Source organism: Dufourea novaeangliae, unplaced genomic scaffold (assembly GCF_001272555.1).
Source record: "Dufourea novaeangliae isolate 0120121106 unplaced genomic scaffold, ASM127255v1 scaffold99, whole genome shotgun sequence".
Taxonomy (NCBI): Eukaryota; Metazoa; Arthropoda; class Insecta; order Hymenoptera; family Halictidae; genus Dufourea; species Dufourea novaeangliae.
The window spans coordinates 261,222-277,280 of NW_015373982.1; the positions used below are offsets into that span (position 1 = coordinate 261,222).

Consider the following 16,059-nt stretch of genomic DNA (forward strand, 5'->3'; position numbering starts at 1 on the left):
GTAAAACACTCGTTCAGGCATCAGGTAAGCGACATTATGCAAGGCCCGATGGGGTTGCATCGTTGCGAAAAGAAAAGGGGGTCTTTGAAAGCGTCACGCAAGGATCCGTGATGCGGAACTCTTGGCCGCGCTTTCATCGACTATTCCACTGAATATTTCATTAATGCACGACGGTAATGAGCCGTGGTAACGCTTTAGACAACCGAATAACTTTATAATTTCGTTCTTGATAGTTCCATCCGTTGAGGCAGAGATCGTGATTCATGGTTTCGACAACAAGAGTCTTTCTTCGCGATGTTAATAGAGGAATTAATCAGGTATTTCTGAACCTTTCCAGTTGTGTTCACGGACCGTTTTGGTTATGTTCGATAAAGAAATTCGAGGAAATTCATAAACGGTGATTTCTCATTGTAGCGAAGTGCCACCGGAAATAACGGTTCTTGTTACTCGCCCGTGTATTACAGCTTCCACCGTTGACCACTTCCTAATTATTTCTGTCGCGAGGCATTGTTCCCCCCATTTCTCGCAATTGGACACAGAATCGCGGAAAGAGCCGGCCTCTATACACCACACGGGCTTGGGCGTCTAAAAACAACGAGCAACGCCGTTGTCAACCTGCCAACATTCCATCGCGACCAACAGTTACTCGGTGCTGTACGAACATCGGTCCCGAGGGCACGGTTCACCCTTGGCGATAACGGAGCCGAGTTAGAAAAAGCCAGTCCGAATTTTGTAGGTTAGCTTCTAGAATGTACGACATCAGGACAATCACTTTAAATATCATCATATTCGTACAAAGTTAGAGCGATGAGAACATTCCATCTCGGTTTTCCCTAAAATCGTGTTTTTTCGGTTCTCATTATTGCAGCAAATGCATTGTCGTACAAGTTTCTCTCGTAGCGTTCAGTGAAACAAGACCACACCAATTTTGCCGCATCGATCGACGGGAAAAACAGGGAAGACACGTGGCCACGAGCTTGTCGCTGACTATCACCGAAAAAGGATCTTCTTTGAACCCCTCTTTCTTCGTGTCTAAACTTAGATTTATTGTTGACGTGTTGCTCTTTACGCCAGGAATTTCCTCGATACATCGTTTCTTTTTCTCTCTTTCTCTCTTTCTCTCTTTCTCTCTTTCTCTCTTTCTCTCATGTCGCGAAACTATTTCTCCGTCTGTTGGGGACCAGACAGACAGAGAGAAAGAGAGAAAAAATAATAGAAACTCTGGTCTCTCGGTCCGTGTGAGAAATGTCTTAATATATCTTGATTTCTCGCGATTTCTTGGGGTTAAGAGAAATGGCGTGGGAACCGACAGAACGCTGGGATAGAGGTAGGTTTCCTTGGGTCGCGCGTGGAAGATTCGTGAGGTGGGTAGAACTCATCTCGAACGATGAGGATTTCCTTTGGTTGATCGTCGAGAACGTATTCGACGGTCTAATGAGAATTTAAGCGATCGTAAATTACGGACGAGGAACTCGTAATTACGAGGTTTAATTAACCGTATATGTTCTAGTTTTTTTTTTTTACCGTGGTCTCTCGATAAATAGTTAAACACATGGTTGTATAAAAAAGAAAATTGAATGGAATTTTATTTCCTATGGTAGGTGTTCAAAATGTTAATAGTAATACGGAAATATTATTGAATTTGACTAAAATTTTTAGTTTTCTACGTTTTGCAGGTCAGAGGACGCTATAAGTGCATAAAATCTACAGTCTACACATGACTAAGGGTTAATCTTCTTTGAATTAAATTGAGCCTAAATTAACGTTGAATTTTAGTGCATGTAAAAAGTGTAATTAAGAATGAAACATTGGATACGGGTGAAATTTACCTTAACAGCGCACGAGGGTTAATCTCCATTTCGTATATACCTATATTGTCCTATACATATGTATACTGCATATAATAGACACGTGATCGGGATAATAATAATAACAATTACGTCGCATCGTACATGATGTTTTATGACAGACGGTATACATAAACGGTAGATTGTATACCCTCGACGATGATATCCGTCGTTGACAGGCCATCATCCATTTCAATTATCAAGAATAGCATTAGGTCGACTGGGAAATTAATGGCCGATCATCATTCATGTTTATACCTACCCTTACAGTTGCGTACAGTTTGCGCAGAACTTCATCGGTGTGTTGTCCACCACGATTCACTTTGATTCGTATTATTGTATACACAATACGATCAATCCACTGTTCATATCTCGTATGAATTACAGGGTTCTTAAAAAATCGTATGGTATTAAAACACGCATTCGGTAGTTTTTAATTCTCTACAAATTCATGCCAGTTCGAGCGAAAAATAAAATTTTCGCTCTAGGGATGTTTCCTTGTTTGCCGAGACATGCTCGATCAAAATCAATTTGTCGCGTGCTAACCAGGAAAAGGGTTGAATGCACCGTCGTCGTCGTCGTCGTCGTCGTCGTCGTCGTCGTCGTCGTCGTCGATAAATTTAGTATCAGCCTGATCTGTCATGAGGCCAGTATCAGGACCGGGTAGTTTTATCGCCGCTATCAATCGATTCCCTTGGCACCGGTCCTAATGCGCGTGACTCATCTCAGCCGTCTCGCGCGGATGCTTCGGCGAACTCTAAATATACGGAGAGAAACCTCCTCTCTGAATCAGCCAGGATTATTAACAAAGGAAGGACCTCGAAGTGTCCGACTTTGATTTTAATGATGTAATGGTATGTATACATATGTATATTGTAATAACAGAGGTACTCCAGTCATTTTACAAATCTACCCCTAGAAGTTATGCACCCTTTTTTGTATCACCCTGTGTTAGGTGTATCTACGACACTCGATAATTGTTAAAGATATAAATAATTAAAGTTACGTGTACCTTCAAGATGTACCGTGTATATGTATAAGTGGAACATATCGAAGTTTCTGGTTATTTGGCTGGTAAATCGAAGGTCCTGGGATCGATTCCTGTCCTTCGAAATAGACTTTTCTTTCACTTTGCCAATGCAATTTTCGATATCTTTGAATTGTATTCACAATATATCTCGTCCTAAATACAAACAAATGAGCAATGAAATTGAAAATCATAAATTACGATCTGTAGACTGTAGACCGATTTGAAAAAAAAAAAAAAAAAAAGTCATGCACCATTGCGAGTCGTGGTCTTTGCAACAGATACAGCCTAGGGAGATCGGGGACGCGCGCGTTGACGTAAGTTCACCGTCGACGTGCTCGACACGTGAAAACCGAGAGAAAAGCTGTTCACGTACGATCGAGATCCGTGGAATTCGGGCGTCGAGCGGAATTTTCGAGGGTCGCGAGCAGAATGCGATGGGTGCGAAGAGGGTAAAGAGGGTGAAAGACCGAAGAAGTAAAAAAAGAGCAACGGTGATATCCATTTTTATTTCGGCGGGGACAATGTCGTTTTGTACGTGGAATGGTTGACAGGAGTGGTTCAGTTAGGGGAGGATTGCGTTCGTCCTGAATCCAAGAATTGTGAGGAATAATGGATAGTAGACGAGTCTCGTCAACCTGGATGTTTGGTATTAGGTGTAGCAATAGGTACAATCCAACGTCTTTTGTTGAATTATAGATTTATTTTCGTGGAAATCGAGAGTCACTGCCGTTTCAGGGATATTTCTTCCAGTGGTTAATTCAATTTCACTTGCCCAGATACATATACAATTACCTTACGTTCAACTGAATGGTACTAATTACCATTTTAATATACCATTAAAATAATAGAAATATACTGAAGCAGCAGCGAGCTATCTAATTTTTTTCTCCGCTATTGTAGATATTCTTTCGCTCGAAACATCCGATTCTCTTTTGTAAACGAGAAGACAGAATAAACGTGTTCGACTCGTACGAAAGTGCTCGAACGGTCAGTTCGTGCAGCATATAAGAAAGGAGCATCGGTCCTCGTGGCTTCCGGCTCGACGAATAATTAATCGAGCACTCAGCCCCGTAGTTTCGTCGGCCATTTGAAATTCTGATTCGCAGCCGGGAGAATTCAGAGAGTACCCAAGTGTGTAGAGTCTGGGAACGCTGGCACGTTTTCCTTTCCTCTATCAAATTCACTTCTCTGTTTGCCAATAGGGACGCAGTGTTGTTGCTTATCCGCTATTATAATTTTCCAAGAATTTTTCTCGCAATACGGGGATCATTTTTTCCAAGAATTCCTTGTGTTCTAGATACTATTCTCTATTTTTTTTTTTTTTTTTTGTGGCGTGTCGGTAACGGGCGTTGCTCGTTAAACGCATAAATATGACCGTTTCGCGACACGTGAGCCGTGGAATATGTATGGCGACAAGATGGCGGCCGGTGAATTATTAGACGCGTCGTTTTAGTCGCACGGGTGCAGGTGAATTTTCCGTGAATACTCCGTCGAAAGGTCAAAGTTCTATCGACGCATTCTTTGACATTTTAACGAATCCACTCTCATCCCCCTAGCGATATTTTCCTTGCCGAGCTTACGAGGTCCGTAACGTAGGAGAAGGTTAATTAAAAAAATATAGTATGTATTCCTGTGACATACAAATAATATTTGTGATTTTCGGAGTAACTGCAGTTTTTACGATTGTGCGACGATTTTCTGTACAGTAATGGAATTCTTCGTATTTCTTGCAAGGGGGTTCAAGTTCACCTCACGAATCGTCAAAATCGTCATATTGCCTTCGTTATTTTTTTTGTATTGTATTTATGTCAATATACGGACTAACAAAGATTAACACACAAATATTATATTGTATATTTTCTTTAATAAAGGAAACGAGTTCGATAGTTCGTTTCACGTCCGCTCTGTGCAACGTCGAACGTAAACACAGTGCCTCGTCGGTTCATTTTCCGAACCTCAGCCGACGTTTCTTACAATAATAAAAAATAAATCCTCAACTCAAATTATCACAAAGACAACTATATTGTTGATCGCTAGGCCGCATAATTTTGACAAGCTACTTTTTATTTCGGAAATTACAATAGAATGAGAATACATGCAGAAGTGTAAATTTGATTTGCAAAAAGTTGAATTTGGAGTGCAAAAAATTGTACACGGCTGCTGCTCGGTGGGTCAAGAGGTTACCGGAGCAAGGTCGTAGCCGAGTGTGGAAGAGGGTTGCAGAGAGCGTGTCCCCACCTTCTCCGTTGGCCACAGCGAGAGGAACGGAGAAAGATAGGTCGAGAGGGGACGGAGAGAGGCTCGTCTTCCCTGGTCGGTTTCAACCTTCTTTTTCTCTTCTTCCTACCCTCGTTACCTTTCGCCTCTCTGCGGAGAAACCGAAGCCAAAGATAGACCCTACGTCGCCCTCCCTCCCCCCATCCCCCACCCCCCCTCTCACTGGGTGAACTTTATCGGTGTATGTACATGCCGAGGTGCTCTTGAATTATTAGGCCGTTTCGAGCGGGGGGATATACGTATGCTCTCCCTCTCTGTTTCTTCCGGGTCGATCCACGGGCTACCGGTTCTTTCGATTTGTTATGTAGATTGGAGGATAGTTTGAGAATATTGTATGTCGATTGGGGTGGGTATTTTGGTAAAATGCGGAGGATGGCCTGGTTGTTTTGTAATAAGTGGATTCGTGGATTGTTTTGGGCGTTTGTACCGGTACGCCGCATAGTTTAATTGCAATCATTGACACTACCATTTGTTGTGTAAAACCAGGCAGAGTAATGAAAGAAATAACCGTTGGGATAATTGCGGTTTATACATTTGCTTCGTAGCGACGGACCGACAATCGAGGATGTTTTTCTTCGACAGATTTTGTCATTGACACCATAATTAGCTTTATCCCAGTCCCTGAACCAAGTAACTCGAGTAACAAGTGGGAAACGACAGTAACCTTGCAGAGTACTTCCTTAAGCCTTTCGGTACTGTTGGTGCTTGTAGGCGTTCTAAAATCTAACTTAGCTCGTAGTTCCAAAAAGGGCCAAAAATGGGGGGTTCGACTTCACGGTGACGTTCACGATTGACTGGATGATCCGAATGAAAAAGTCGTCCTTGGTTAGAATTTTTCCATCGAGAACGCGTGTTTGATCCCGCGACGCGATAAAAATACGATCTTCCTTGTTCGCAGTTGCGTGTAACGTTGCACGATGTTCGCGCGCGCTTTGTGTCCACACGATTAGGCGATCGGTTCTTTTTCCGTGGGCAAGGCCGTGTTACTTCGCGTCCGACGAAGCACGAATGTCACGAAGAACTTCTCGGTGGGAAAACGTTCCCTCTCTCTTTCTCTTCGTCCATCGTTCGTCCATTTGTTCGTCGCTTCAGGGGACGCAGAAAGCCCTGTGGCGGTTTGCTTGCGATGGGGTTGGAGAGACGAGGGACGAAGGTCGTTCGATTTGCAAGCCCTTGATCTCTCGGGCGTGATAAGAATATCGTGCGCACCCTACGTGTTCCGATGGTATCATCCCCTGGATGGAACGGAGGCTTCGTCGATCCTTCTTCTCCTTCTTTTTTTACATCTCCCCGTTCGCAGGCACGCGTGAACTTGACGAGTTCAGAGTCTGGTGTGTGGTCGGCCTTTCATCGACCCGATCGGAGCCGTTCAACGAAACTTCGTGACAAGCGATTACCAGGGGGGTATTTAGACACTTGAGTTTTTCGTATTAAGGCTCCTGTCCCCTTTAGCGGCCCGAAAAAAACTGACATTTAGGAAGTTTTTTTTAAAGAATACAATGTAGATACGATAACAAAAATTCTGGTCTTTAATTATTATGCATTCAAGCAAATAAAATTTTGTTTACTTATAATAAATGATATTTTGAAATTAGAAAGTGGAATTTCTATTATTCTATTTGCAACTGTAAAGTACAAGAAAGAATATAAATACAATGTAAATAAAATTCAAACAACAATATTTCTTCGAATTGTCACTGTGTATAATTAAATCTCCGTCACGAGTCAACGATCTTGTCCGCCGCCGTCACGTTAAATAACCGGAATTAACGAGCACCCACGACCCGACGAGGGTCCACGAAGAACACTGGAACTGCACGAGGAGGAGCAAATTGGAGGACGGACCACTAGACGAAAAAGTGGGGGAAAAAAGAAAGAAAAAGGAAAACTGGGTTATTCGACGACGTTGTTCCCCGAAAGGATTTAATTATCGTTGAACCGTAGGGTGATCGATGAGTGTCCGCTGGTACACTTGAATATCATTTCGCTTATTTGTCGATTGCTTCTATGGTGATGCCTATAGAAACATAAGCATAACTAATTCGTGTTACCTTAAAGTCCTGTACGAGGAGTTCGTATAAACACAGAATAGGAGGGTGTATTAATATCCCGTACATTTAATTTCCGATTTTCAACAATTTCGTAATTCCCGTGGCAACACTTACTGCAATATTCGATAAGTGGTCTTAATGCTCAGGAACGAGAGTGTAATTCTACGAGCCTCGGGTGTCCAACCAACGAACGCCATCGCAATACATATATGTATACCTGTGCAAGGTTACACCGTAAATATTCATCCAAAAGGATTAATTCTGCAGCGAATTTCGTGTACTCGCATATAAAAAAAGGAATTGTTTAGCAACGGATATTAATTCTCAGAATATGAAATTCGTGTAGCAGTATTTTGTAATTAATTTATGATTGCGGAAACAGGCTTGAAGCCTCCGTAATTCGAACACATACCCTAATTCCACGGACTGTTTAGCGTATTTAGCGTTGCGTAGGGTTCTCATAACGAGTGGCGGTTCGAATTCAATGAATCATCCTTAGAGAGAACAGCCCCACGAACGGATTACTGGTGGGCCGAGGTTATCGATCTCTCTCTCTCTCTCCCCCGATTCTCGAAGGAACGGCACACACGCGCGAAGGTACTCGGTATATGTATACATAGACAGAGAACAGGAAATCGTCCTCGAAACGACTACTCGGCCATCGACAAATCCAATTTTATCGCGGTCCTCGGCTGAATTACCCACGGGGAAACTCGTCAGGGGACCTCGTTGGGAAATTCGATTCCGCGGTAATGATTATATCCCCCCTAACTCCCTCTCTCCCTTCCCATCTGGCCCATTGGCTGTCGTTATCCGCGAAACTTTCGCGATAAAGCTCGCGAGGATACTTTTGGCCATCCTGAATCGTCTCGATTTATGATTCGAACCCTTGAATACAGCCGGTGTAAGTCGATAAATATGCCTTTTAGGGTATTTGTAGATGAAAAAAAATCTTATAAAACCCTCCCCATGAATCGATTACTACGGTATATCAGGATATACGGGGTGAGTCGGTAAGAATTACCCTACTGTCCAAAGTAACTCGTTACCTATTGGTTGTATCGAACAACGTTTTAACGAACTGTGTACCAGTTTAAGATCGGATGGATACAATTTGGTTTTGATTTAGAAATAGAATAGAATGATACAGATTCGAGAGAAATAACGCTTAGTCTTCTAATATTAATTCATACTTTGTACTGTCTACGAGGACTTGGGTAGTTAACGGAATCTCACTTTTGCTTGTTTCAGACTTTCAGAAATTGGAACGTGAAGCCCGGATATGCAGGAAATTGCAGCACCCAAATATCGGTGAGTAACATCTGTCGATGATTTAAACAATAAAAGATTATAAATTGCGTGATTACGGGGTCCTGTACGCGAGATAAGAGTGAACGTTTCTCGATCGAATAACAAGTATATCACACGTGTTGCGTCGAGGATTCTGAAGGTGAGAATTCCTGTCGGACGTTTCCGTTTGAAATGCTACTGAAGCAATCGGTCTGACATTACGAACGGCACGAGAAACACCTATACGCATACATACATACATACATATATGGTATTACATAGATCAGGCTTCGTTTCGTATCTGTCCCTTCGTTCCATAGAAAATCCTCCTCCTCCTCCTCCTCCTCCTCCTCCTCCTCGATTCTACCCTCGGAGTGAGATCGCTAGTAGATACGCTCGACTTTGGTCAGACAGGCCAGAGAGGACCTTAATCTGAACTATCTTATCATCTCGATGCACTAGAGATCTTTCTGTAAAGTTATAATTCTACAACATAATTTACTTGGAAGCTGTAAAATGAATTTCGATGCCTTGAAATTCACCGTTCACGTGGGGTGTTAAAAAACCTATTCACTGTAGCTGTGTCTACGGTTGCGAACCGCTCGGAATCAGTGGCAAATAGGGAGGAGAGCGAGAAACGAAATTTCCGAGAGCAATTAATGTTTTTATTAATCGATCGAATCGGACGGAAATCGACAACGCTCTGGTGTATTCGGGGGAACGCGAGCGTACGAGAAGGGAGAACACGGTCGAGTGAATATCTCTCACACGGTGCTTTTATTCGTTTCTGAACGAATTTCATTGATCCGAGGGACCCCCACATGTCACGGCGGAATCCTTCCTACCGCGTGGCACCGGTACGCCTGTTTCCAGGCAATTATTCGCCTACGTCGGTGTCTTCTGTTGCCTGGATATGTTCGCGGTGGTGAATATCGGTAGATGCGACTGTGACTAGACTGCGGATACTGGGAAATGAAAACCTGATGAGATAGACTTTTAATAATAAATGTTTTCGGTATCAATCTTCGAGACAATGACGTTCTGGTACACCGTACATAATATCGTCTACAACATTTTACCGCTTCGCTGAAATTCCCCTTTTCACCGATCGCCCCCGTCATCTCTCGTCTAGCATCTTGGGGATCTCCGCGTGACTGGTGGAGTGCGCCGGAAAGACCATAGATCAATACTCGGCATCCACTTTCGGGGTTCCCTTCCTCTCATAACCCCATTACGCAGCTCGTATTTTCATTTTCCCGCCACACCGCGCCGGATCCTCGTTGGCTTTCTCTCTGTCAACGTGAAAACAAGGACCAATGATGCGTTTCTGGTTCCCCCTCGCTGCTGTCGTGAAATATTTCTCGGCGATGAACATATACAGAAAAGTATACGAATACAATTCGGCTTTTGTTTGAAACACTTTCTGGTGTCAGAATGATAATTTCAGAGATATTCGAGGGGATAGATTTAAATGGAACGCTGGTAAATGTTACGCAATCTGGATCAACCATGACTTTTTCCACGAGGCGAGTAGGTGTCCTAATACTTATGAATTATACTATGGGAAAGGGGTGTATAAAAAATAGGCACACCTGACATTTCAAGTCGTACAATGTTCAGACACAGCTGTTCTATTTTCTCCATCGAATGTAAGATCGGCATGCTTCAAGATTTCCTGACTCTATGCAAATGTCCTTCGTCTGAATTTCGTTTAAACGGCAAACTCGAATCCAGTAACAAGCACGTCGCGTCGTTATCTCTGTCCTCGGAATTCGGTCGATTCTATTAATAAAATTCGAGTACACTCAGACACCTGTTATCTCACCTCCGTGACCCATCGGCGTTCCCCTTCCCCCTCGAGGAGGAAAGATTCCCCGGATCCGAGCGAAAAATTTCGGCCGGTCGAGCCTTACTTGGCATGCCCGAAAATTTCTCTTCCCTCGGGGATGCTGATTGGCTCGCGTCCAACGCGTTCGCTCGCGCGGCACGGTTCAAGGTTGTCGCCACGATCGGCGAGCGGTGCACGTGCGGTTCCGCCGAATTTCATTTCTTCCATCGAGAATAATTTAGGGGCTTTCCCGTAGCAGAGACGGGAATATAGATTTTAATGGTATAGAGATAGAATGGGGATGGAATAGAGGTGGGATAATGATAGAATAGAGATATAATAGGGGCAGAATATAGATGGAATACAGATGGAATAGAGATAAAATGGAGATATAATGCAGATTGAATAGAATAGAGATAGAACAGACCTTAGGTTTAAAACTGTAAATCATGTACAGTTAATTCGTAGGGCAGCAGCTAAACCTTGCGACGCAATTCACCCAGTCCACAATTTTCTCCTATGATCCGCCTTTTCCGGATAGCTCCTCAATCATCGATTCGAGATTATTGGTCTCTCGAGCTCTGGAAATATTTCACGATTCTTTCGAAAGAATGAAACTCCCGCAGAGATGAACGTTGATCTTACCATTTTCGAAGAGAATTTCCTTTTTCGATCACCTTCTTCGAATTGCCCGCATCAATTTACGCGATTTCGTGATTGTTTCGCGACGAATCAGGTCGCGTGTATAAACTTGATTCATCGATATTATCGTTTCACACGCGACCAACGTCGACTTGGTTACGCTATATGTACGTAACGGAGTCAGACGGTGTATGGATCCTGATGGTTTTCTCGATCGACTACTGGTCCCAAAGGAACAATCTCTCGGGATAGGATAGCTAAGTATTCTGGGATTAATTGAAATGATTCGAGCCGCGATTTAATGGGTTGGTCATTGTAGCTGGACTACTCAAGTGACCGAAGGTACCTTCGAGTAGTTAGCAAATAGTTGGAGTAGTCTTTCTTGGGGAGGGAGATTGTGTCCCTCTTGGGGGCGAGTTTATTGGTTCGTGAGTGGAAGAGAGGAGGGTCCGTTGCGCGCGCGAATAAATCGTGCGGAAAGTACTCGTTTACTATCGTTACAGATGGGACGATAGTGCGGGGTAATGTAATACACTTTGCGGACATGTATGCCTTTGAGGATTATTAAATTGTTCGTGTTATGTTTTTTGTCAATTCTGTTTATCTTGTAGCTTATACGAAAATTGTAATTTAAATAAAAAATGATAATTACTTTTTTCGCATGACGAGTATATTCGTGATTACGTAAGAAAAAAACATCTCGATTCGCCTGTTTCTACGCAACAACCCCTAATTGTCCGATAAAAACAGCTCTCTGTCCCCGAATCGAATCCGTGAACTTGACCACCCGATGTATCGTGTCCTCGAGAACTCGGACGGCACGCAGTCTAACGTGAATAATCCCCCGATCGACTAGCCGGATGATCACCGAAATACTCGCAAAGTGTCGCATCGTGAACTGCAGGTGCAACACAGAAAATAAACATGTACAGGTAAACAGAACGGCGAAGATGTTTGTCGGTGTTTGTGGGGCCGCGAATGTGCACAGGTGGTCGCGGGAACGTTCTTGGCCTAGCCTAATTATCCATAGAGGCACGAATCGTCACGGGTAATTAACCAGGGAATTTGCCGAACGATTGGCTCCGTCCCGTTGCCCCAGCGATTCTCTTTCGTGCGTTCTCGAGACCTTTTTCTTGCTGGATCGATCTCCCTCTCGTCCGTATACATATGTTCCCGTTTCACGGATCGATATTGGACGACGAGAGCAATATAGGAGGATCATTCAGAACTGGAGGTCAACCGAGGGAATATTGATATAATAGGGTTGATTGAAAATGTGTGCGTTGGACGAATGTCTATAGAACATTGATGTTTATACGGAGTGAGAGAAAATGCAGGAGTTCCTAAAACCACTGGTCGAGAGGATAATACATCCAATTTTGTCTTTACGCGAATTCGGTGTACATTCTATACTCACTGTCTATCCGACCACGCCCCTAAGAAGTACTATTTACGTATCGACAACAAAATCATTCAAGCGTATCAGAGAATTATCATCCACAATGTAGAATTACATAACGAGCAATTCCTCTCCTTCAGGTTATACCATTGTCTCGGCAACACTCACAGTACAATCACATCCACGTATCCCACCTGACGCAACTATGTACATATAGACATAGATAATACATTATCATCTATCCCTGAACGATTCAAGAAAAGAATAACAACGAATATAGACACACACACACACACACACACACACACACACACACACACACACACACACACACACACACACACACACACACACACACACACACACACACACACACACACACACACACACAGTCTCCAGTCCAATAACGATATATTTCCCAGCCTGGTACATACCACGATATTCCTGACTGTGAAAGAGAGAGGGAGAGACAGAGACGATTCGCCACCGTCGGTACTTTTCAGTCTGCAGTTTTAAAGGTAGGGCAGAAATATCGTCGACGCCGGGGTAAGGTGGCCGGGTCGCAGCGTGCATATGTCAGATTTATAGTAGCCATAAACGCGGCTGGACCGACGTGCCCGCGGAACTTTCGCGGTTGTTATTCCACGACGACGTTCCTAGCGCGCGTGAGCGCGTACAGTTTCCGTGGCGTGAAGGTGTAAACCGAGGATATACGATCGTTTTCCCGCCATCCCCCGACGTATGCTAATTCCCCATTGGAATTAAACCAGCATTTGAACAACGACGTTGGGTTCCGTCCTCCCGTAACGAGTCCCTGGCGGTCTTCGTCTCCTGACTCTGGAAAGATCGAATTCTACTGTCGCTCACCCATAAGATTACACTTTGTCCTGCACCATGACGTTTTCGAAACAATGAGTATATAATACGTCGGGTTCGACCCTCCTGTTACAGGGAAGATAGGAATCTGAGTTACCGGACTTCTTGGTATCCTGCGTTTACCGTGTTCTACGATTATCGTGTTTTACGAGTAACCCTGGCCTACAAATACCCTGTTATACAGGGATCTATCGCAATAACATATATTTTTAATAACAACGAACCTCTGTTTTATCCACGATATTATCACAGTAGTAAAAAGGCAAACATAAGCCCCACCCAACACTAGAACAAAGAAAATCTTTGAAATTCTATTCCCGGAACCTGAAACGTCAATAGCCTGCTAATAGAAGGAAAGCTCCACCTCTACAAACAAGTAAATTCGAGGAAATGAGATCGTTCGCAAGGGAAAAATCTGATACGACGGTTCGACGTGTGGATCGATCGAAACTCAAGGTTTCATAGGAGTTTGGTCCTTGATGAAAGCACGGCTGCTGCTGCTGCTGCTGCTGCTGCTGCTGCTGCAAAATGTGGCCATTGCAGCTCGTGGAAATATATTATTACGTGGCAAAGGGAGTGCACGTGGAAGCTCTTCGTCGACCCGATTGTCAACCGCGTGCCGGTCTAACGATGGAAATTATAGGTGAGGAAATAACCAGCGCGCGATATTGGAATCCAATAAAGCAAAGGAAAGCGAATAAACGCGAATTCGCTTTTACACTTGTCCAGCTTCCATTCACTACCACTTTCTTCTGTCACCTTTTTCTTATTAGAGACCTCGATTCCACTTTTTCGTTTTTCAACCTATGGCCAACGCAATTCTCCATGAGGATCTCCTTTTTCATAAACGAAGCACGCGTTCCTCCGTAACATGAAGTTTGATTTTCTGTCACTAGTTGGCGTATCGAAATTCTGACTTTTCCAATACAGTTGTCGATAAATATCGCCCATCGGTACCTAGTCTCCTCTTCTCGTCCGCGGTCGAACGGTTTCCATCATGATGCGCACCGGCTCGCGTCTGTCCCAGTCAACAAGTGATACATATCAATCTTCTCTGCGACCGTTCCTCACGGTTTCTTTACCGTCCAACTGTTCCACCTTGATTCGCGTATCCCCCCCCCCCCATTTTATTCCATTCCATTCTTTGCTATTGGAGTTCCGTGTTATCGGAGATCCTCGTCTGGATCGAAGAATAAGTAAGACGATTCAGGATTCTCGGTAGATTTTCAGTATACATTTTGTGGTCTGTTCCTTTGATTTTATCGATATTAGAAGGATTTCGTGGGGATTTTTCGACGATTTAAGCCTTGGAAGACGAACAAGCTTTTTCTACCCTCTTCGTATTTGATAATGGATCGATGATGGACTAGATATAGTGGATTACTTATCGGTGAACCCGATATTTCAAACGATGCATGCTAAAGCGATTATTCGAGAGTATAATAAAAGTTTTAGGAGTTTCATCCGGTTCGAAGAAGAATCGCCGATTTCGTTGATAACTAGATTTGATATCCTCGAATCCTTCGACATCCATTCTCCGTGACTGTGTTTGTCCTGGTTCAATCTTTACGATTGATCGTGGACAAATGGGGCACACGTATACGGTGGACCGACAACAAATAAACCTAGCAAATAAACAGCGATATAACTCGTGACGCTTACGATCAGCGAGGTAGTAAACTGAGGAACCATAAACAGAGATTCGGGTGGCGAACAAAGGTTACCATTACCTAACCCAGACGGTGATTTCTTTTTCTTCTGCAACGACACTCGCGTAAACTGCTCGTGCAATTGCGACGGGACGTATGTAAGTTAATGCTTCCTCTGATCCTTCAACATATGGAACAACAATGAATTATTCATTCTCAGTCAGAGTCATTATTACATTTATTCGTTTCATTACTTCTATACATGTGTGTTCTAATTTTCTAGGTAGTAAATATATGCATACATAAAATCTGTCCATATTTACTGGAGAAACAATACAAACATTAAAAGACCCATTTATTCTCACTATCTGACCCAAACCTCCCACTCGTAAGGGAAGTGTGGGCCAAATAAGTAGTTCTAGAACTATCATATTTTAAAAGATTCCTTCGGAATAATAAACCGAAATCATGATGTAACAACGATGGCGAGACCGTACTAATTATAATTCTTCAGATTTAAAGCGTGTTTACTTTTATTTTAATCAGTACTGCAAATTAATCGAATACTGACCTAAACCTATCCACTCTCCCCCGTAACTAATTCCTAATGTCATGTAGGCAAAATGTAACTATAATTTGGGATAAAATAAATAAAAAAATTTCTGTACGTACACGAAGGGTCTCCAGAGCCAGTGCCATTTTGGTGTCTCCGTGACGATGCTACGACAACCGTGTGGAGCGACCCATGAATTGTTTAAAAACGTTCGCAAGGTATCGATGGACGCGCTCGTAGAGATCCGCTCGTATCGCGGGATCTGCTCCGCCGTTTTGGTTGTCCGAAGGGTTGGTCGATAGCCATTGTATCGCGTCGGAACGACAAACGGGAGTTAGGGGATGGTCTCTCTCGTGGCACGGGCGGAGAAATTACCCGATCCGAAACGCTCGGTTTCGCCAACCGATAAAAATTCCCATAATAACGCTCGTTCGACCTGGCCTCTGATCTTCCGTGGCACTCCCCCCGCCTGATTCTTATTGGATCGGTGGAGGGTATCAAAGAGCGTAGAAGATAGCCTGGCGGCCCACCATCTTTCCCCCTTTTTCATCGGTTTCAGAATCATTTGAAAAGGATGAAGGCTTGGCAAGAGGATATCTGCTGCCGCCCCCCCCCCC

The 16,059-nt window shown here is 43.5% G+C and overlaps 1 protein-coding gene across 8 annotated transcripts in view; it reads left to right on the forward strand.

Annotated features, from left to right (window-relative positions):
* The window catches only part of LOC107187282 (calcium/calmodulin-dependent protein kinase type II alpha chain), a 100,263-nt gene that overhangs the window by 30,719 nt on the left and 53,485 nt on the right, over positions 1–16,059 (forward strand). For all 8 annotated transcript variants that reach the window (XM_015575318.1, XM_015575319.1, XM_015575326.1 and 5 more), the window contains exon 3: positions 8,457–8,516. In XM_015575318.1, coding sequence (XP_015430804.1) covers positions 8,457–8,516 — 60 coding nt within the window. The remainder of the gene's footprint in view (positions 1–8,456; positions 8,517–16,059) is intronic.